This window comes from Physeter macrocephalus, chromosome 5 (genome assembly GCF_002837175.3).
Source record: "Physeter macrocephalus isolate SW-GA chromosome 5, ASM283717v5, whole genome shotgun sequence".
Classification (NCBI taxonomy): Eukaryota; Metazoa; Chordata; class Mammalia; order Artiodactyla; family Physeteridae; genus Physeter; species Physeter macrocephalus.
Genome location: NC_041218.1, coordinates 57086727 through 57111210, shown reverse-complemented (window position 1 = coordinate 57111210; position 24484 = coordinate 57086727). Strand labels below are relative to the sequence as shown.

The 24484-nt window shown below is 36.1% G+C and overlaps 1 protein-coding gene across 22 annotated transcripts in view; it reads left to right on the top strand.

Annotated features, from left to right (window-relative positions):
* The window catches only part of MTERF1 (mitochondrial transcription termination factor 1), a 571641-nt gene that overhangs the window by 1678 nt on the left and 545479 nt on the right, over positions 1-24484 (top strand). For 2 of the 22 annotated variants that reach the window (XM_007119960.4, XM_007119961.4), the window contains exon 3: positions 3734-5957. The exons of 19 other annotated variants lie outside the window; for them this stretch is intronic. In XM_007119960.4, the coding sequence (XP_007120022.1) occupies positions 3734-4922 (1189 nt within the window). In that variant the 3' untranslated portion in view covers positions 4923-5957. Of the gene's footprint in view, positions 1-1960; positions 2114-3733; positions 5958-24484 lie in introns of those variants that run through there. One more of the 22 variants, XM_055084973.1, reaches the window with a different exon arrangement.

The following is a 24484-nucleotide window of genomic DNA, read 5'->3' as shown; positions in this document are numbered from 1 at the left end:
TAATCATTCTACTATTGGTGGCCATTTGGGTTCCTTTTTTGCTGTAGCAAGTAATATTATAATGGTCATCTTTTTTTTTTTTAATAAAAAATGTGTATTCTTGTCCTTTATTTCCTTTGGATAATCTCCAAGAAGTAGAAATGCTGGGTTGAAAGATATGATGGATGGTACCAAATTCCTTTCCAACAGTAATATTTGAGAATTCCCCCCATTTCTTCATATGTTTACCAACTGTTGATACTAGTTACCATTGTTTTTAGGCTTAGCTAAGACTGTTCATACCATTTTGGGGGGGGTCAGTTTATTGCATTTATAGTATTGTAATCAAAACCAAATTTTTGTTGCTAGTTCTAAGTCCAGTTCAGCTCTTTTTTCCCCGTATGTAAATAGAACACTTAGTTTTAGACTCCTTAGTAACAAATTACTATAGAACAAATGATTCACTTCAACTTCAAGTATTTCTTAAGTTAAAGATTTGTGGGAAGATACTGTTTGAATGGGATCTTGTACTGTGGATAGACATTAGGAGGATAGGCCTTTCTGAAAGACAGAACAGCTTAATAAAAGGCAGGGAGACAAGAATGGTCAAGGATGTTTAGGACCAGAGATTTGAGAGCAATGGTGCTTTGTTATGAGGTTGTAGAATAGAAGAGATAGCTAGAAAGGTCAATCTGAAGATTTTACCTTCTAGGGGAGAGCTACAGAGGTCAGGGAATCAGGGAATGAGGGACATGATCACATCTTTTGTTTTACAGGTGTACTGTGGGAGCAGTTTTGAGTGACTGATGTTAGAGAAGCAAGTTAAGCGGCTGTTATAGTCTGAGAGAATAGCAAAGGGTAGAGAGATTGGATTTCAGAGATACTGAAGAAGCTGAATCTACATGATTTAATGATGGTGGGGTTGAGGAAGAGAAAAAAACCAAAGCTTACTTTCAGATTTTTTTTTATCATGAGTGATTACTGAGTAATAGTGATTTCATTAATCAGAGGAGGGCTGGTTTGGGGGCTGGGAAGGATGCTCAGTTTCGTTTTGGACATATTAAATTGTGTGAAAGATATTTCCATGGAGAATAAATTATACACAAAGACAAAATCCCCCTATGACAGATTCAGGAGAAACCTTAATTTATTCCTCTTTTGTTAAGATATTTGGCATATGTTTTTACTTACTTTTAGTTTTTCATCAGTAGAATTTCTTTTGAACTTTCTTTGACTCGCTCAGCCCTGTTTCTCAAGAGTAGAGTGTAGTCTAGAGTAGTAGTCATAGACATTTTTGAACATGTACAATCTTAATAAAAAGGTTTATAAATGTACCTCCAATATAGGTATATTTATTTACTAATTTGTTATATACATGTTTATAGTACTATTATATTGTATACATTTTTACATTATGAAACGTAAAAAGTAGAAATTTTAAAAGGCCAAGACAAATATAAATTGGAGTTTTACTGTTTTCTTCCTGTGTCCCATTGGATCATCTCGCACTCCTCTTTGGAAAGCACTGGTTTATCTACAGCTGTCAGTGTTCTGTCCCATTATCCAGTAGAGGTCACCCTGAGCATCTGGAAGAGAGAGCAGGTTGTTGAGCAGGGCAAGGCAAAGCCTTCATTCTTTAGTTAGGAGGATCTTGTTTTTAAGTTTCTATCTTCATGCATTTTTGGAAGAGTATGTAGTTATAGAGTAGTATGTGGTATTATGGAGACATGAAGAACAGTGAACTCAGTATAGGGCAATCTAAAGTGTGCTTTTGCTGTTTGATGTTTACTTTGTGAGTGTCCTGCGTTTTGTTTGAATGTTATTTGAATCTATAGTTTTAGAATCTTTTGTTAATTCTTTGATGATTGGTGGATTATCTGAGTTACAGGAATGTTCCCAGCCTGTAGGCATAATCCAAGTTCTTGTTAGATTGGAGTTTGAATGTTATTTGAATCTATAGTTTTAGAATCTTTTGTTAATTCTTTGATGATTGGTGGATTATCTGAGTTACAGGAATGTTCCCAGCCTGTAGGCATAATCCAAGTTCTTGTTGGAGTAATTAAAAGGACAGACACAGAGGAGCTTTTCTTTTATGGATCTTGAAAGCAGTATCTCAAGGCCAGAGATATTAGTGGTGAGTTGGAAACATCTATCTCTATTTTCTATTTTATGCTTAATTAGCAGAGAGGAGAAGGGAAATGCCTCTTTTAAGTGATTAGAGCCTGTTGTAAGTAATTAGGAATCAAGAACTAAGTTTGTCACAGCTGTGTAGTCTGAAAAGGAGAAAGTACAGTTAAAAAAGTATTATGTGTTGTTGTATGACTCAGACCACAAGCAACTTAGGAACTTAAACCATCTGACAAGCTGGATAACAGAAGAAAACTTTTCTGTTGATTTTCTCATAAAATATTTCCTATAAATAAAGGTGCTTGTTTTAGTAGGGACTTATGATTATTCTCATGTATAAGTTCATCCATTTTATGCCCTATTTCTAAATGATCAGGAAAATGAGTTACCCAGGTTTTAGTCACTTGATCAAAGTTACATGTGTTGTGACACAGATGCAGAGAGCCCTGAGTTAGTCTTTTATATAATGGTGGTGAGGAGAATGGCAAAAGTAACTTTTAAAATGTTTACATCCCATCTCTCTGTATAGTTCCACATGCGGTAGACTGTGTGTATGAAATATCCCAGCTAGATCATTATGAAGATGAAAATTGGTTTGGAGTTGTTGGGTTAACCCAAGAACCAAGGGGACATTAGAGTAAATTGAGTGACATGGAGATTGGGATCAGGAGCTATGTGAGATAAGAATTAAGGTTCTAATGATAGCATGGATTTAAAGAGTACCATGAATCTAGAAAAAGCTGTTTAAGATGGAAATTAGGTAGTATGAAGTGTTGGTTTTCAGGGCTAGATTTAAAGGTTTTTAAAAAATTTTTTTTTTTTTTTTGGCTGTGTTTGGTCTTCCTTGCTGCGTGCGGGCTTTCTCTAGTTGTGGCGAGTGGGGGCTACTCTTCGTTTCGTTGCGCAGGCTTCTCATTGTGGTGGCTTCTCTTGTTGCAGAGCACGGGCTCTAGACGCGCGGGCTTCAGTAGTTGTGGCTCATGGGCTCTAGAGCGCAGGCTCAGTAGTTGTGGTGCATGGGCTTAGTTGCTCCGCGACATGTGGGATCTTCCCGGACCAGGGGTAGAACCCGTTTTCCCTGCATTGGCAGGCGGATTCTTAAACACTGTGCCACCAGGGAAGTCCCCTAAATTTAGAGTTTGATAACCAGGAAGTGAGAACAGAGGCAAAGAAGTCTGGTATCTATGGGCAGAGGCAAGGCCAAAGATCTAGTAAGTTAGAAGACAAGGCACAATTGAAAGCATCAATTAGTAGGAATAAGCCAAAGGTTTGGAAACCAGGAAGATAAAGCAGAGATGGAGAGGGGCAACTGGTTTTGGGTAGCCAAGGCAGGCAAGGCCAAATAAAAAGAGGAAGGTAAAGGCAGGAATAATTCTGGGGCAGTGATGATGCTGTACTGCTTTTCTTTATGTTAAGAATAGAAGTGGCCCCTGACCCACAGATAATCAGAAGCAGTGAGCTAGGGAGTGGGAGTGTGGTGGCGGGATTGTTACCACAGCACCAGGAGAGCTGGATCCCTAGGTATTTTCTTACAGAAATGACCATGATACTTAATAGGGTCATAATATGGTCTTTTATCTGTTTAACATGTGTGTTTGTATAATATTATATATGTTGTTTTATACAGCATTCCAAAAGGTTTGGGCTACCTGACCATTATGGCACCAAGAAACCTCTTGTATATGAGAAGTAACTTTCTTTTTGGTTCAAGATGTTGGATGATACGATTTTCAGCAGAAATCCTCTTTAAATCAGTTTCATTTAGGCTTTTCAGTATGAAATGTGATAATGCAGACAGTGAACCTTTGGAAAATGAAGAACTGCTGAATAACTTACTTACTATGGGAGTTGATGTTGACATGGCAAAGAAACGACAGCCTGGAGTTTTTAATAGGAGAGGTACTAATGAGCAGAACCTGAAGACATTCCTTCTGTCTAAAGGAGCTAGCAAAGAAGTGATTGCTAGCATCATATCAAGATATCCACGAGCCATGACACGCACACCTGAAAGTCTTTCAAATCGGTGGGATCTGTGGAGAAGAATTGTGACATCAGACCTTGAAATTGTAGCTATTTTGGAACGTTCTCCTGAATCCTTTTTTCGGTCCAGTAACAACCTGAACTTAGAGAAAAATATAGAGTTCCTCTACTCAGTTGGATTGACCCGTAAATGCCTTTGTCGATTGTTGACCAGTGCCCCACGTACCTTCTCCAATAGTCTTGAGCTGAATAAACAGATGGTCGAATTTTTGCAAGAAATCTGTTTATCTTTGGGTCACAATGATCCCACAGGTTTTGTCAGGAAGATAATTTTTAAAAACCCTTTCATCTTAATTCAGAGCACCAAACGGGTAAAAACTAATATTGAATTTTTACAGTCAGCTTTCAACTTGAACAATGAGCAGCTGCTTGTTTTGATACGTGGTCCAGGAGCTAAAATCCTAGACCTTTCCAATGATTGTATGAGAAGAAACTACACAAATATCAAAGAAAGACTGTTTTCTCTTGGGTGTACTGCAGAAGAGATACGGAAGTTTGTTTTAAGCTGTCCAGATGTGATCTTCTTGGGAGAGAAAAAGTTTAGTGATAAAATAGACTGCCTCATAGAAGAAAAAATTAGCATTTCACAAATAATTGAAAATTCTCAGATTTTGGATTCAAGCATAAGCACTTTAAAAAGTCGAATCAAAGAATTGGTAAATGCTGGCTATAACTTGAGTACGTCAAGCATCAGTCTTCTGTCTTGGAGTCAAAAAAGATATAACGCTAAATTGAAAAAGTTAAACACTGGACAGAATGTTGTTCTGGGGAATTAAGCAAAAGTCAGTCTTATAATGTAGTGACATAATTTCATTTTGAATTTGGACCTTTCAAAAAGGTTTGTTTTCTTAACCACATATATGTATATAATGTTTCTTTGGAAATTTTAGTTTAAAGGTTCATAAAAACTCATGGTCATTATGCCCTGATATAGTCTTCCCAGCTACCTTTTCTGTAGTTTGAATTAGTACAACACCAAATTTTATGATATAGGCTGTGGCTTTTGTATGAATGGTAGTTGCTGAGTGCTATGGCAGAACAATATGTAAAAAGAAAGTACAAAATAAGCTTTTTTTGGTTTCTGTTCAGATTTGAAAATTGACAGATTCATTTAGATAGTTCTGTTTCCTGTCATGGTTTTGAATGGCAACCTATTTCTCCTATTATTCCATGTATCTAATTATGGTTCATCTTCAAAATAGAATGTCAGTAAAAAATATGACAACAAAAAGGAATTTTTCATTCCAAATTCTGCATACTCTATCGAAACCATTAGTATGCCCCACCACTCCTCCAGTTTAGGCTCAATTTACTATGGGTATATCCTGATTTCTTTGAAGATAAGGGCAACTGTGATAGGCAGAATAATGGTTACCCAAAGATATCAATGTCTTAATTCCCAGAACCTGTGGATATGTTTTGTTACATTATAAAAGGACTTTGCAGATGTGATTAAGTTAAGGACCTTAATTTGAGGTCCTGAGTTGGGGAGGTTATCCTGGATTATCTGGGTGAGCCCAGTATAATCATAAGGGTCCTTAAAAGTGGAAGAGGGAGGTAAAAGAAGAGGTCAGAGTGATGCAATGTAAGAAGGACTTGACCCACTTTTACTGGCTTTGAAGGAGGAAGGGGACATGAACCAAGGAATGCAGGTAGCCTCTAGAAAATGGGAAAGGCAAGGAAGCATTCCTCCCTAGTGCCTCAGAAAGGAACGCAGCTGTGCTGAGACCTTGAATTTAGCCCAGTGAGACCCATGTCAGATTTCAGACCTACAGAACCAAAAGATAATAAACTGTTGTTGTTTTAAGCCACTGAGTTTGTGATAATTTGTTACAGCAGTAAACGGACTAATATAACAACTAAATAGATGATTAGTTGCATTTTAGGTGAAGAAGTATACCTTTAGTATAGTATCTGTATTTCTTCCTCTTATACTTTTTTTATCCACCTATCTTTCTGGAATGGCTAATAAGTTAGTGTTTGTAGTTTCCTCTAAATGTATGGATAAAAAACTAAATATAAGTAATAAAATCTAAGTAAAGGAATACATTTGCCTAATGAGTGTAGTTTAATGAAATAATGATGGTTTCTGTATATTTATATTTTGTTGGTGTTTCTATTAATACAAAGAACCAAGAATTTTTAGAGGCGTTGACTTAAAAAATGACAAACAGATGACATCTGTATCTTGAAGACATTCACAGTCTAGCTCTGACATAAACTGAAAGAGAAGGAACAAATTATATGACCTTAATTACTTTTAGTTGCTTTCCAGAAGCATTTGTTTTCTAGATGTGGATTTTGAATTAAGTAACAATGATGCTAACCTTTTAAGCCTTTTTTTTTTCTTTTATTGAAGAACATATAGTTGATTTACAGTATTATGTTTCAGGTGTACGGCATGGTGATTCAGTATTATTTTTGCAGATTATACTCCATTATAGGTATATATAAGATAGGTACATACACCTCCCCCCCCAAGATAATGCATATAATTCCCTATGTTAAGCCTTATTTCTTATCATTGATGCCTCAAAAAAACTTACTCCCACCAGTGATAGAAAACCAAATGCCTGTTTTTTCAAGGCCATTTGTATGTCAGTGATCTCTTATAAGTATTTCCAATAAACTATTTGATGGGAAGCATGGCATAATTTAGAAAGCATGGACTGTATAGAGACATTTTAGAGTAGTATATCTGGGTACTATTCCTGACCAGCTCTGTAGCTTTCTGTAAATATTTTAATTTTACTGAACTTGTTTTCTCATCTATAAGATGAAAAATTGACCTCACAGAGTTGTTAAGAATCAGATGATATAGGGTCTCTAAGGTTTCTTGCACATAGTAACTTTTCAGTGGTAGCCATAATAAATACAGTAGTATTTTTAACAACAGCTTTATCAATGTATAATTTATATACCATACAATTAAATTTAAAGTATGCAATTCAATTTTTAAAAATACTCATAGCGCTGTGTAATAATCACCACAATCTAACTTAAAAATGTGTTTGTGCCCTTTAAAAGAAACCCTTTACCCATTAGCAGTCAATCTCTGTTATCCCCCTCCTACTTTCCTAGCCCTAAGCAACCACTGATCTACTTTCTCTCTATAAGATTGCCTATTCTGAATGTTTCATATAAATGGAATCATACAATTTGTGGTCTTTTGTGACTGGCTTCTTTCACTTAGCATAATGTTTCCAAGGTTCATTTTGTACCATGTATCAGTATTTCATTCATTTATGTTGCCAAATAATATTCTGTTGTATGGGTACAGTAGTAGTATTGTCAAGTAAATTTTATTGTTACGGCTTAAGGTCCTGAGATGGGGAGTTTATCCCAGATTATCTGGCTGGGCTGAGTGTAATCAAAGGGGTCCTTAAAAGTCAAAGAGGGAGGTAAAACAGGAGGTCAGAGTGATATGATGTAAGGACTTGATGCACTTCTACTGGCTTTGAAGGAGGAAGGGGACATGAACCCCCTTAATTCCTTAAGTCTTCTGAGTTGTGTGGGAATACTTTCTGAGGTATTGCTTTGAAGTCTAACAAGTTTATAAGGAACGTGAGGGAGGTGGGCAGAGGACATAAAAGTTTATTGGCATCAGCTGGTTATGAGGATCGTACCTGGGCTGATGAGATGATACAGCAACAGTTGCCAACCGCCAAGGAGGATGTGGGATGCACAGAAGTAAAATACAGTACTTATTTGGGGGGGTTGGGGAGGGACAACTTCCTTTGTATTCTTTGTAGAAACAAATGGCTAATGCCTGTCAGGCAAGATTAACATTATATATATATATACACACACACACATATTATTGTTTTTGAAGTATAGTTAATTTACGATCTTTTGTTTCTGGTGTACAGCAAAGTGATTCAGAATATATACTTTTTTCAGATTCTTTTCCATCAGAGTTTATTACAAGATAATTGAATATAGTTCCCTGTGCTATACAGTAGGACCTTGTTTATTTTTTATAAAGTAGCTTACAACATGTCATATTTTAAGGTTTGAGTCTGATTGAAGTAGAGTCAGTTCTTTGTAAAAAAATTGAGTTATAGACATATCTCGGAGATTATTGTAGAGATTATTGTGGGTTCAGTTACAGATCACTGCAATAAAGTGAATGTTGCAATAAAGTGAGTCACATGGAATGTCTTGGTTTCCCAGTGCATATAAAAATTTTTCATACTGTAGTCCGTTAAGTGTACAATAGCATACTGTCTAAAAAAAATACATACCTTAATTAAAAATACTTAATTGCTAAAAAATGCTAACTATCATCTGAGGCTTCAGTAAGTCATAATCTTGCTGGTTGAGCGTCCTGCCAGGATGTTGATGACTGCTGACTGATCAGGATGGTGGTTGCTGAAGGTTGGGGTGGCCATGGACATTTCTTAAAACAAGACAACAGTGAAGTTTAGTTCATGAATTGACTCTTCCTTTCATGAATGGTTTCTCTGTACCATGTAATGCTGTTTGACAGTATTTTATCCACAGTAGAACTTCTTTAGATATTGACCCCTTTAAAAATTGGGGTCAATCCTCTCCAGCCCTGCTACTGCGTTATCAACTAAGTTTATGTAATAGTCTAAATCATTTGATGTTATTTCAACAGTCTTCACAGTATCTTCACCAGGAATAGTTTCCATCTCAAGAAGCCCTGTTCTTTGCTTATCCATAAGAAGCAACTTCTCATCCTTTAAAGTTTATCATGAAATTACGGCAATTCAGTCACATCTTCAGGCTTCACTTTAATTGTAGTTTCCTCCCTCTTTCTACCACATTTACAGTTCCTTCCTCCACTGATGTCTTGAACCACCCCCCCCCAGAGTCATCCATGAGGGCTGGATTCAACTTTTTCCAAACTCCTATTACTGTTGATATTTTGACTTCTTCCCATGAATTACGAAGTTTCTTTTTTTTTAAAATTTTTTATTTTTAATTTTCTTTAACGAAAGTTCTTAGTGGCAACTAGAATGGTGAATCCTTAATATTCTGTAATAAACCGTATGTAAAAGAGTATGAAAAAGAATATATATATATATTCAACTGTACTTCAATTAAAAAAAAAAGGAATGGTGAATCTTTTCCAGAAGGTTTTCGATTTACTTTGCCCAGATCCATCAGAGGAATCACAATCTATGGCAGCTATTGCCTTATAAAATGTCTTTCATAAATAATAATACTTGAAATTACTCCTTGATCCATGGGCTGCAGAACAGATGTTGTGTTAGCAGGCATGAAAACAACATTAATCTGTGCATCTCCATCAGAGCTCCTTGGTGACCAGATGCGTTGTCAATGAACAGTAATATTTTGAAAGGAATCTTTTTTCCTGAGCAGTAGGTGGGCTTAAAATATTCAGTAGATCATGTTGTTAACAGATGCACTGTCACCTAAGCTTTGTTCTTCCACTTATAAGAGCACAGGCAGAGTAGATTGAGCATAATTCTGAAGAGCCCTAAGATTTCTGGAATGGTAAATGAGCATTGGCTTCAACTTCAAGTCATCATCTGCATGATCCCCCAACAAAAGAATCAGCCTGTTTCTCTTGAAGCTTTGAAACCAGGCATTGACTTCTCCTCTCTAGCTATGAAAATCCTAGAATGCATCTTCCAATAGAAGGCTGTTCCATCTACATTGAAAATCTGTTATTTATTCATTAATCATCTTAACTAGATCTTCTGCATAACTTGCTGCAGCTTCTATTCAATACAACAGCTCTTGCTGCTTCACCTTGCACTTTTATGTTATGGAGATGGCTTTTTTCCTTAAACCTCGTGAACCAACCCCTGCTAACTTCTAACTTTTCTTCCGCAGCTTCCTCACCTCTCTTAGCCTTCATAGAATTGAGGAGAGTTAGGGCCTTGCTCTGGATTAGCCTTTGGCTTAAGGGAATGTTGTGGCTGGTTTGATCTTCTATCCAGACCTTAAAACTTTCTCCATATCAACAATAAGGCTGTTTCACTTTTTTATTCTTTGTGTGTTCACTGGAGTAGCACATTTAATTGCCTTCAAGAACATTTCCTTTGCATTCATAGCTTGACTGGTGCAAGAGGCTAAGCTTTCCGTCTGTCTTGGTTTTCCATGTGCCTTTGTCACTAAGCTTCTGATTTAAAGTGAGAGACGTGTGACTCTTCCTTTCACTTGAATACTTAGAGGCCTTTGTTGGGTTATTAAGTGGCCTAATTTCAATATTGTTGGGTCTCAGGGAATAGGGAGGCCTGAGGAGAGGGAAAGAGAAGGGGTGTCAGCTGGTTGGTGGAGCAGTCAGAACACACACAACATTTATCAATTAAGTTCACCATCTAATATGGGCATAGTTCATGACACCACAAAACAATTATAATAGTAACATCAAAGATCACTGATCACAGATCACCATAACAAATAAAATAATGAAAAATTTTGAAATAGTTCAAGAATTACCAAAATGAGACACACAGACATGGAGTGAGCAAATGCCATTGGAAAAATAACACCAAGGGGGCACTTGCCCCCTGCTTTGGTCTTGCTACCCCACGGGTACAGATAAATTTAGACTTTGGCCTTTTTCCACAAGAGAACAAGGCCTCTGATGAAGTTCCATGCCTTGTGGAGAACTGGTGTGTTTTTTTGATTAGTAAACTGGATTTAGTCTCTAGGCAACCACACACAGCCTCCTTTTCTAAGGAAAGTAGGATATGTGGACCCAAGTTAGAGGCATTCCTTCCTTTTTGCTTTCCTGCAGCAAGGGAGTACTGATTGTTGTGTTACAATCTGAGCATTAACTAAAGGGTCTATAGCAAAATTAATGCCCTTGGGTCAGCACTATTCCTCCCTGCATATGGGATTGTATCTCTTCAGACTTGCTCAGCTTCTTCAGAATACCTTTTTCTCCTGACCAAAGCTATATGACTGCATTTCATGTAAGCATGATACACGTGGCTGAAGCTTGTTCATTTAGCTAAATGTGATAATTAACAGAATTAAAGTTTATCTGTGTGTATGATAAAATAGTTTAAAATTATATAAAATTATATAAATTATGTATTTAATTGACAAGTAAAGGTAATTAATAACTGATAAAAAAATTAAAACTAAGTCCTAGTCACCCTGTGTTTACTTGGGTACAGAAGTTCATGTACTGCAGGGAGAACTGTAGACAGCAGTTTGGTTTATACAGTTTTCTAATGTCAGCTATAAGTCTGGCTGATAATTCAAACTAAGTAAAGAATCCTTTAAATACCAAGGGAGTTAGCAGGGGATCATTTTATCTGTAGGTTCTGTCAGCCTCAAGCTGGAAGAAATAAACTGATACTCCTGTATACAGTTTTTTCCCTGATAGTTTAATGTCTGTTTAAAAGTATACAAAAGCTGTACTCCTTGAATGGTTATTCGTTCCTTGGAAGCAAATATTACTGTTCAATTGTCTCAGACAGTTCCAAAATGACATGATTAGGGCACTTTTTGCATTTTAACCTAGGTTTGTAGTTCTCGTTTGTTACACAATCTTAATGCTTAAAAATATTATGCAGCCATGTCTTTTAACTTTTTCAGTTATACTGCCAGATCCTCTGTTCTTGTTTAATTTTCATCTTTAAACTTGTGTGGTGTTTGTTATGTGTCTGTATGAAAAACCCAGCATAAGGTAGTATGGTCTCCATGTGATTGCAGTTGATATAGTTTGTTAACGTTCATTCTTTTCGGACTTGAGGATTTTTTTGTTTGTTTTTAATAAAGATTTTAATGGTGACTTCTGAAGTGAGGGAGTCAGATTTTGTTGTAAGACTAAATGTTATATAACAAATAGACACATTATAAACCATCGTGGTTTCTTTTTTGTTTAGAAGACATTGCACATACAAATGTGTATGCTCTTGGGTCTCTCATGGCATAATTGAATGTAACTATTTTGGTGACCTCACCCACTTAACTATCACTGGGTGAACAATTCTAGTTTTGAGGATCAGTGTGTAAGGGAGAATGATAGAATTAGAAATAAATTTAAAATGCCTTTAGTATAAAGCACCATGTGTACAATGCATGCCCTACATGTTATGGTAGCCACAAAAGATGTTGAAACCTCTGCAGTTAAATGCTATCTTTCATGTCTTTATTGTCTGCAGTCATGCCTTCATCAAGTTGAATTCTGGTCCACACTCTACCTGACATTTGAAAACTTGACAACAAACTCTAGAACAGAATTGTCATCATGTAGGGAAGGTCGCTTTTCCTTCTCCTGCCTCTGCTGCTGAAGTTAATACTTACTTAGATAAGTTTTGCTTTGTACGTCTCTACTTTCTTCCCTAGCGTCAGTGAGCAAAGGAGTCACTTGGGTAATGGCTTGACCAGCTAGGTCCTTCAGAAACCCAAGTTACCCCTTTCTCCTTTCATTTCCCAATCGGACTGATATTTATATAGTTACCGCAGTCTGAGTCTCTGCCAAAATTGAGGCCCTTGGGAGCCTAGAAGAGTGCATTAGTAGCTTTGACAGTTTATTGGTTTGTTTATAAAAATAACATTTTTCCCTGATTGCGTGTTAATCATATAATTACACAATGTTGGAAAATGTAGAAAAGCAGACACAGAAAAAGTAGCTATACTCTTCATACCCCAGAAATAGCACTTGTTAAACTTTCTAGTCTTTTCTTTCTTATGCATATGCATTATGTGTGAAAGATAATCTCTTTTCTAGCTAAAATTAATAACTTTTTCAACACATATTTGCTGAATACCAATTATGTACTGTTGTGTTTGACACTGGATTATTATCACTGTTTTAAACCTATTTTTATAAATATACTGTGAGCAGTCTCCCATAGCACATGCCATTTATGACCTGTTTTTAGATATATTTGAGACTTGACAATCCTGCTCCACTGTGGTTAAGGGAATATGCCATTTGAGAGCTATAGGGAAGAGAACTGGCCTCCAAGGAGGCCTGGTCTGAGTGTGTCAGGTCACCATATGATATTATGATATTATGCTCAGAGCTTCGTGAGGGAATCCCATATTGTTTCCACTCAATATGTCCACTCAATATGACAGAAGTTCCTGGAAAGGTTTTCATATTGTTTCCACTCAATATGACAGAAGTTCCTGGAAAGGTTTTCAGAGGAAAACAAGAGGAGTACTTTGGGAGGTATGATTTGAGACTCAACTTCAGATCATATGTTAAATTAATATTCTGATAAAATAATGATTAGATCTCTTGGCCAATATTGAACTATTTAGAAACAAAAGATATTAGAATATTTCTGGATCATATATTCAAATCTAATTTTCCCAAAGATGATCCAGAATTGAAGCTTCTAGTATCAATTAACTTTAATTTTGACATATTGTTCTCTAGGCAATTCTTGGATCCATTTTTTTCTTTAACCTCTAACCTTTTCACCTCTAACCAATCCCTACTCTTAGATTTTCTATACACTGCCCCTAAAATAAATTCCTTGACCAACACTGGGTCTGCACTGGTAGGTTGAACAGACCTGGCGCCATCTGTCATGCAGAGGAAGAGAGACAAACCATTAAGCATACAAATAACTAACTGTAAATTGAGAAAAGTGAAGGAAACAGAGTTCTTGGATGGAGAGTAAAGGGCAGAAACCCTTAGACTGACTGATCAGGGAGGGCCACTTAGGGAACTAATGTATAAGGTGAGACTTGAATGAGATGGAGACAGCAAAAAAGCCACACAGAACATTCCAGGCATAGGGAACAGTTGATGTGATGGCCCTGGTGGGTATAAGGTTAGTATGTCTTAGGAACTGAAGGATGCCGGGTGCTGCTGGAGAATAGTGAGTGCCTACTGTGTGGCTTTAGAAGACATGATAGTGATGGGCAGACACATGGGAAGCTACAATCATATCATATACAGGGCCTCAAAGTCCATGATAGGAAACTTGGATTTTAAGGACAATGAGAAACCATTGAGAGATATTAAGCAAGTAAGAAATATAATAAGACTTATATTTTAAAAGGATTTCTAAATTTAAAGAGAATCAGAATGGGACAATTGAAGAAGCGTGACGATTAATAAGGCCATTGTAGTAGTTCAGGCAAGAAATGATGGTGACTTGGGTGAAGGTGGTGACAGTAGATTTGGAAGATTTTGATGGATATACTCTATAGCAACACTGTCCAATAGAAATATAATGTGAACCACAAATATATATTTAAAAATTTCTCATAACCATATAAAAAAAGTAAAAGGAAATTAATTTTAATAATGTATTTTATCTAACCCAATATATCCAAAATATTACTACTTTAACACATAATCAATATAAAAATTATTAGTGAGATATTTGCCATTCTTTTTTTGTACTAAGTCTTCAAAATCTGATGTGTATTTTATACTTAAAGCACATATCAATTTGGACCAGCCCCATTTCAAGTGTTCAGTGGCCACATGTGGCTGACAGCCAATATTAGATAATACAGCTGTATAGAATTTGGCGGTGGATTGGATGTAAGGAATTAGGGAGAAGGGGGAATTCTAGGATAACTCTGTGATTTCTAGTTTGAATGATGGATATGTGGTAGTATCTTTCAAGATGGAACTAAGTTGGGGGGAAGAAAGGGTTTAAGATAGAAGGAATAAAGAATTCAGTTTTAGACGTGTTAAACTTGAGATGTAGAGACAACCTTGTCACCCCCGTGGATTGGCTGGAAATGAGCTGGCACTACTGGCTCCTTTTTCCCCTGGTGGAAGAGGCAGTACTTTACTTCCCCTACCCCGAAGAACACCAGATATCATCAGGATTTTTCCCAGTACTGGCAGACACCTTTCTTGAAAACCAGGTGCCCCAAATGTAGGGCTTGCACCCACAGAACCGAGTGCAATAGTGGAAGGGGGCAGGCTTGCTCTGTTGGAGGATATATCCATGGTATGTTCGGTTGCTCACTGGCCCAAGCAGCCCTCCCCACAGAATGGCTAGAGGACAAGGGAATCATGCAACTTGCAGAATTTCTGCCTGTGAATTAGTTCCATTGTACTCCAAGTGATGCTTGCTGGTGTTTATCAGAAGCCCTCTACTAGACAAGATGCTGGAGGGAAAATCCAAGAAAGCATGCCAGATAAGCTATTTGAATATATGAGTGGAGCTTGGAGGAGAATTAATTTTTTTCCTTTTTTGCAACTTTATTGGGATCAATGACATACAAATAATATTTAAATCCCTGATAATGGTTTAAAGGAGCAGCAGAGAAGGGAGTGTGAAACCCAGCCTGAGGTTCTCCAGCATTTTGAGGTTGGGTGGAAAAAAACTAGGGCTGCATGGAGTCATGGAATCTAGAAGAGAATATTTCAAGAAGGTGGCAGTTGTCAACTGTGGTGATGCTGTGGTGAAAGGCCCAGCAAGAGTTCTTTAGAGGTTTCACTGTTGCCCTCTGATGATATGCAAGCCTCTGACCTTCAAAGCCCTCCACCAGCTGCTACTTATCTTCTGCTTCCCCTATGCTTTTTTGATTTTTGTTTTTGTTTCCCTAAGTCTGTTTTTGCGTTTTCCCCACCTCTAGTTCCAGTATCCAGTGCTTTTTGTGTTTTTTAACCTTCAGTCCTTACCTCAGTTGTTTCATGTGGTTTGCTATATGGAACACGTCTGTTATACTTATTTGGATACCTACGTTGATTATATTTTTGATGTCCAAGGGTGAGAACTTTGAATTTAAGACATATCTATTAGAATATACACTTATCATTAACTGTAATGCTTCTATTCACTTCTGGACGTCAAATGTTTATCTCAACTCATAAGGTATTTATTAATAATAAAATAATAATAAGGGTTGACAAAATTAGACTAGCAACTTAGTGCCAATGCTATTTTTTGGACCAGTGCTACCCGATAGAACTTTCTGCAATGATGGAAATTTCTCTATCTGTTCTATCCAATAGGCACTGCCTCATGTGGCTATTGAGTATTTGAAATGTGGCTAGAGAGACTGAGGAACTGAATTTTATTTTTACAAATGTTTTAATTAATTAAAATGTAAATTTAATTAGCGCACATGGCTAGTGGCTACCATATTTGAGAATGCAACTTTGGACCATATGTTCTGCTAATAAAGCCTCTCTATTGCTTGAATTTGGGCATGCTATTCACATGCAATGCCTGGTAACCATCTGCAGACAACATAGGCAAGCCTAGTTTTTTTTTTTTTTAGGTTCTTTGTAGTCGTGAGATTTTTACATTCTTTTAGTGAGATGGCCCTTGAAATTTTTGTGTTCAGTTTCGTATATGTCTTTTCCATCTGAAAGTCTGCATAGGAACCACCTGGAACAATGGTTCTCAAACCTGGTTGATCAGATCTTTATAATCATCCAGTGAGCTGTTGCCTTTATTTAAAGTTTTTTTCTAGAAACTTACCAGTTATTTCCCTACCACAGGGAATTTTTCACAATCTGTGCCCCTCCATAGGCTCTCGCTTTTTGTCGTATGGCTCATCTTTCTCTAGACTCTGATTTTACATCTTCTTTTGTGTCTTACCCCTCTTTTCTAGGCTTAAGTACAATGCCAGAATTCCCGTTACTTGATTGTTAATTGATCTTGAACATCAATTTACACATTATTGCCTAAACTCACTTTGTATTCTGAATCCATTTGTAACCTCAGAATTGTATTCCATGAGCATGTATTAACATAGTTTTAATTTGCTTTTTTATTGTTTAGGGATCATTCTTTATCAATACAAAAGGAGCTGCTTCTTCCTTTATTAATGACTGCATAGCAGTCATTTGGATGGATGTACTACCATTATTTATTTAACTAATCTTAATGGGCATTTAATCTATTGCCATTAAAAACATTTCTGCAGGAATATCTTTCTTTCCATACCATTTTTCACATGTACAAAATATCTGTAGGACATATTCTGAGAAATAGAATTGTTGGATCAAAAGATAAGTGCATTTAAAATTTTGATAGATGTTGCCAAACTGCCTTCCATTGATATGGTGCCTATTACACCTACCAACAAAGTGTGAGGATGCCTATTCTCCTTCACCAACAGTAGGTTTTCAATTTTTTTGATCATTGCCAATCTGTTAGGTAAAATTGGTATCTCCTAACTTCAGTTTACATTTTATTATGAGTGAGGTTGATCAATTTTTCATATATTTAAAGCCTCATGTATTTCTTTTTTCTTTAAATTGTCTTTTTATTCCTGTTGACCGTTTATCTCCCACAATTGAACTGTTTGTCTTTTTGCAGAACCTCTTTATATATTAAGGAAGTTAGCCTTTAGGCTTTAATAATGCTATATTTTTCCCCCTAACTTTTAACTTTAATCTTTTGTTTTTTTCATGTAGAATATTTTAATTTACATGAACTTCGGTTTATTTAGTTTTTCTTTCATGGTTTAGAAAGGCTTTCCCGTTCCAATATTATAAGATCATTTCCCATGTTTTCTTCTAGTAGTTTTATGATTAAAAAATTAAAATTTGATCCATTTTAACATCATTTATTGAATAATTCTTTCTCCACTGAGAAATATGTTTCATTTCTTTACTATTATCTGTCATATCACATTGTTTCCATTTATTCAAGTCTTCTTTTTGCATGTGTGTGACTTGTAGCATTTTAAGGTTTTTCTTTATATAACTTTGACATAGTTCTTGCTAAATTTATTACTAGGCATTTAATTTTATTATTGCTATTTTAAATGGGATCTTTTATTTCATTATATTTTGTAACTGACTGTATACAGAAAGGCTATTTATTCACTCATTTTATCTTAAATTTTATTACTCATTCCTTTTTCTAATTATTGTGTCAGCTGATACTTCCACAACAGTGTTAACTAATCATGCTAATAATAGGCATTCTTTTTCTTAACTTCCATAGAAATGTGTTTGGTATTTCTCAGTTATGCATGATGTATATGATGTTATAGAATTGTGTGAAACAACACTCTATTTATCCCTTTTTTATTAAGAATTACTTAGTTAAATGAAGAAAAGATGTGAATTTGATCAAATGCTACTATTTAATCTATGGATGTTATGATTTTTCTTTTCAGCTTATTAATGTGATGGATTATGTTAATACATTTGCTAATAATGAGTATCCTACCATTCCTGCTATGAACATAGCTGGCCAGAATGTATTATTTTTTAAATGTGCTGCTAAATCCCATTTGATAATGATTTAATTAAGATTTATGAATATATATAATTAAATTGATCTATATAGTTTTCTTTTGTGCAATATATGTTGAGTTTTGGTATCGGTGTTTTGCTGGCTTCATTAAAACAAAATGATACCATATTAGCAAATGATTTATTTTCATGAATTTGAGCAAAGGAGTTTATTGTTCTTTTAATATCCTCTAATTCTATGGTTATTTCTAAATTTTACTTTAAAAATATAATTTTTTCCTCCATTTTTTCTTAGTTAGAATCATGAATGTTTATCTAATTATTTATTTTAAGAACTGATATTTAAAAATACATTCTGTCATTTTTTTTCATTTTCTGTTTAACTTTTTCTTGCTGTTATCTTTCTTTTGCTTTCCTTAGGTTTATTTTATGTCCTTTTCTAAGATCTTGAGCTGAATGCTTCATTCATTCATTTTCATTCTTTTTGACCATTAAAAGAAGTTTCTAAGACTATGTATATTCTTCTGAGCATTGCTTTATCTACATCTTTTAGGTTCTGTATTATTTGTATTACTTTTATTTTGTACATATTTGTCAAGAATGGTAAAAGAGCTGAGATTTTATCTTATTTACAAGGTATAAGGTAGCCTGACACAGTTTTGTGTCTGCTCTGGCTCCTGGATCAGAGACAAAGGATTGTTTATTACTCACAGCAATAACAACAGCCCGAGAATTAGCATTTGTGCCAGTTCCCTGAGCCCCACTTTCCCCAGGGCAATGTGAAGAGGGCCAGGTGACATCTGCACACACAGTGAGTTGCATTACAGGAAAGAAACCCTGAGCTTAGGAAACCTGAAACTTTTATAATGGTCAGTAAGCTTGATTGTCTTTTGAAGCTTCAAAGGGACATACTATCTTCCAAGATTTGTCCCAAGATCTTTCCAAGGCTATTCAGTATACAAACATCCTTGGAAAGGTAGTCCAGAACAAAGGAACTTAGTGTCTTAGCTTGCAAGATGTGCAGAAATGTAAGAGACCCATGGAAAATTGTTTCCCAACAATATCCACCCCTGTTTCTATACCGTCTTGGCTGCTAGTAATTTCCCCCAAGAATATGCCACTCTCAGTCACTCTGATTAATCTGAACAACCAAGATTAGAACCAAATCCATTCACTTTGTTTCATATAAACACATATGTATCAGGTGGACTCTAGACAGTAGATGAAGCAAACTGCAGTATTGACCTCAACCATACCCCTCATGCTTCTGGATTCAATTAGCTGAGCAACCCCCATAAGTCCTTCAGGTCCATCTTGGAAAACAAGATGGCTTTACTAATCATTAGAGAAATACAAATCAAAACCACAAAGAAATATCACCCATTAGGATGACTACTATCAAAAAAACAGAAAATAGTTAAGTATAATGAGGATGTAGAGAAATTAGAACCCTTGTGCACCATTGGTGGGAATGTAAAATGGTGCATCTGCTATGGAAAACAGTATGGCAATTCCTTGAAAAATTAAAAATAAAATTACCATATGATCCAGAAATTCTACTTCTGAATATACATCCAAAATAATTGAAAGCAGGACCATGAAGAGATACTTGCACACCCATAATTACAGCAGCATTATTCATAGTAGCCAAGAGGTGGGAAGCAACCTAAATATCCATTGACAAAGGAATGGATAAACAAAATGTGGCGTACATATACAATGGAATATTATTCAACTTTAAAAAGAAAGGAAATCCTGTCATGCTACAACATGGATGAACCTTGAGAACATTATAAGTGAAATAAGCCAGTCACAAAAAAACAAATATTGTATGATTCCACTTATATGAGGTATCTAAGGTAGTCAAATTTATAGAAACACAAAGAAGAATTGTAGTTTTCAGGGACTTGGGGGAGGGAAATGGGGCGGTGTTGTTTAATGGGTATAGAGTTCAGTTTGTAAGATGAAAAAGTTCTAGAGATCTGTTGCACAACAATGTGACTATACCAATGCTACTGAACTATACACTTAAAAATGGTTAAAATGGGGGAATTCTCTGGCAGTCTAGTGGTTAGGACTCTGCGCTTTCACTGCTGAGGGCGCGGGTTCAATCCCTGGTTGGGGAACTAAGATCCCACAAGTCATGCAGTGTGGCCAAAAAAATAATAATAATAAAAAATAAAAAATTTTAAAAAGTGGTTAAGATGGTAAATAATGTTTTATTTTACTGCAATTAAAAGAAAAACAAAACCAAGTGACCTTCTCCTCCACTTCAGTTTCTGTATTGATTTATCCATCACTCAACTTCAACAATTAACAACTCATCATAAGATTAGCAATTTATTCCTCTTTATATCCCTACCTACTTCTTCATTCCTTGATTATTTTGACATAATATAATTTCAGCCATAAATCTGAGTATGTATGTCCAAAAGATAATGATTGCTAAAACTTTTATTAAATTTATCTATTGAATCATCACAAAACCATCACACCTAAAAAATTAGTGATTTCTGGTTGCTGTGCCTAAGTGTAGTCATCTTTTTCTTATCCTTCTTAGGATTTATAGGCATTCTTAATTCTATATCTTGCTGTATTTTTTCAGTCTTGGAAAATAATCACACATTATCTCTTCAGATTTTCTTTCTGTTCTGCCCCATTCACTCTCTCCTCTCCCTCTGGAACTCCAATTATATGGATGTTAGACCTTCTCACTGTATCACTTACATCTCTGGCTTGGTTTGCAGCCAACCTGTCATGAAAGAAAAAAAAAAACACAGAAAAACGTGAGTCTGGGAGTTCCTCTGAAATATATTTGGCATGGTAATTTATTGGCATAATTTAAAATTTTTTCCACAATCCCCAGAAGTTGTTATGTTCTGATTCTGGGCTTCCTAGCTTCAGGGTGTTGTAAACAGCCCTTATATAGAAGGCCTGAAAAAAGAGCAAAAAAGCAAAAATGGGAGTTTCTTGGTACCTGGAATAAAACCCTACTCCACCCAAGTTTTTGTTTTGGGAATACAGATGTAGGAGGAGAGTAGCAGTGGGAACATCAAGCTTCTGGGAGGGGTTTGTTGAGGAGAGCAGGGGATACAGAACTGGCAAGAGTGGGATTAGCTTTCAGAGATTGGGGTGGGGTGCCAATCTAGGTGACAGATTTATGAGTAGGTGGAACCTGTATGCTTTACCCTCGAAGTGAGATCTTCTGATGTGGAGTTGAGGTGGGGCTTGTTGATGCTGTGGGCAGGGAGCATTTATGACTGTCTTGGAAGTTGACTTAATAGATCCCTGGCACAGAAGAATGGTGTGGCCTTTCTTTGAATGGACTGGTGGGCTTCAGCAGTGAACATCATGTGTGACCATGATGATCTGAGTGTCAGAAGAAGAGATTTACCCTGTTTTCAGGGTCCCACTGGGGGAGTTGAAGGGGAGAAGGCAGTCTCTCAAATGTGAATTGGAATATCTTGATACCAACTCTGGCTTGTGGGAGGCTGAGCCAGATTTTTTTTTCTACATAGAATATATCCATTTAATGTGATCTGTCTTGCTCTTGAATGTTGTAGAACAAATTCATACCTTGTTTTGTCCCCCCCAAACCTATTGTTATCATCCAGGTCTACTTTTGTCTTTCTTAATTTAGTCTAAATTAACAAAAAAGATGTGGAAAGTAAATTTCGGAGAGCTTTTTTATTCCCTGACTTCCTTTGTTAGCAGCTATAACAGTCTTTAAGAAATTTCAAAAGGACACACAGGAGCAAAGGAGAAAAGCTAAGAATGCTATTTTGTGGTGCAGTCGACTTAGGTGAAAGAGGGAAACCTTGGTAGAAGCAACAGGTAATAGCAATTGAAGGTGAATCAGACAGAATAATCCTCAGGAAGAAAGAAAGGCATGATGATGCCCAGGTTAGACCAAGGAATGTGGTCTGAGGTGTATGCTGACAAGAGACTTCCATCCATCCTTAACCTATTAGACTCTGTCCCACACCCTCACCCCTTGCCCTTAGTCTCTGTCTTCACCTACCATTTGTGATTCTTCTACTATGCTGGCTCCAAATAATAGTGGCCAACATTGGTGGCTTTTATTCAGGGCAAGGAAGTCCAACTCCTGTTGCTCAACAGGGAGGGAAGTCTGCAAGAGGAAGTGAAGAGGGTGTTACTGGGAAGCTATGTCACAGGCATAAAAACTTGGCACTCTCAATGAATTTTCTCATAGAAACATTGTGCACAGTTCTATGGTATTATTTAGCAGAGGTGCATTTTGGTACTATTCAGCTGTTAGCACAACTATATGATGGGTTAAACAGGCTTTTATGGGCTTTCCTAAGAACCTGACCAATAAGTATAACATTGTTTCTATGATAAAATGCTTTTAAAATCCTATAATAGACTGGCAAAAGGACCTTTGGATACAATCTGTTTGTAAATTGGATTGTCCTGGCTGTGTCAAAGAGGCTCACCCTGCTCCTCAGCTTTAACTTCTACCGCTGTACAAAGAAGGCAAGGTATTTTATAGTGACAGATAAGCCACATACTCCGATTTTAAATAAAGATAAAGATTGGCTCCTTGTAAGAGAGCCTGTCTGATTTAAGACAGGCCATATTAATGAAATGTGGCATTAAATGGGCCTTTTAAATGAGGCAGTTTGTATGAAGTTCTCTACCATTATCAGACCATCTGTGTTTAGTTTTGTGTGAAAGTAAAAGTTTCAATCTTATTTTGGATCAAAAATGACATTGCTCATTGTGATAAGGAGTGTGATAAGGAGTGTGAATATCACCCAGTAAAAAGTAAATCAAACTGGGGGTTTTATTTTTTACTGGTTGCCATTTTCAATGGAGAATGAATTAAACACATGGAGTCGAAAAAAAGGTAAAGAGGGGTGGTTGACCAGTTTAGTCATGTTTTATGTAATACTTGTTTTTCTTTTACATGAACACATTATACCATCCATCAGGACAAATTAATATGTCTTGGGCCTTTAAACACTGTAAAAAAATAATTTTAATTGTTCCAATAACAGCTCCAGATGAATGCTGGAAAACAGATATTCCAAACTGTCAAATAGCATATGTATTGCTTGGCTCTGTTGTAACTGCAAGTAAATGCTGCTTTGTATGAAGTTTCCTTGACTGCCAATGGAAGAACTGTAACACATTTATTGTGAACAAAATTGGAATGGGAATGAGACATGTTACAACAGAATGGTACCTAATTCCTTCTTGCCAGTTGGACTGAATTAAAATAATAAATCATTAGGACAATAAAGTGTTCTTGGTTATAAGAAGGAATAATTTAATTAAAGAGATTTTTTTAAATGGTAGGTTTATACTTATATCATTTATGTTACAGAGATTTTATTTAAAAATATGGTTTCTTATCATCTGGGGGAATAGACTTAGATCCCATATAAAATATGTGTGTTAAATGGGAAAAAATATCAGACAAGCTTCAGAGATGAATTTTACTATGGAATGGAAAGTGTTTACTACAAAGGCCAGTTCCTACTGCTGTTTACTGCAGGTAAGGAGCTTCAGGATGCTGTCCTGTGTTTGAAAGGGGTGACTCATGCCATTATTTATTGCAGTTAATTGCTAATGTGTGTGAAGAGCACAGTATGTTGCAAAGCAGGGCTGAGTAATCCATGGTGACCTTTTGTGCTATCAAAGCTTTATCAATTAGAAGCGCCTGATCGTAAATTCAGAGAACGCCCAGTGAATGCCATCAAAGAAAGATCACACATGGCTACTTAAGTGATCCAATTTTTTTTTTTTTCTTTTTTGGCTCCTTTTCCTTCAAACTGAATTCTCTCTAGGGTACTGTTTCCAAATCTGCAAAGTGAAGCATATTTAAAACGTTTTCAAACTTTAAGGAGCATTGTGGTTTTTATAAGCAATAGTGGGAATTTCAGAAAAATAGTGGTTATTTTTTCCTGCTGCATGCCTTTCTTCTTGAGGTCCTTGAGCTGGCTGGTTAACTTCCTGATCACTTTCTTTCCCATCTACTTCACTCTCTTGATGCTGGGCCTGTGTGACCTTTTGCAAACCTTGTTAAATCTTTCAAACTTATAAATTAAAGCCATTATTTTACTATACTTTTCATTTTCAATCAGTCTTAAAATATTTATTCACTCTCATTCACTCATCTCCAGATAGGATTTTTCATTTCTTATTTTCTTTCATATTTTGCTGCAACTTTTTTTTTTTTTTTTTTTTTCTGCGGTACGCGGGCCTCTCACTGTTGTGACC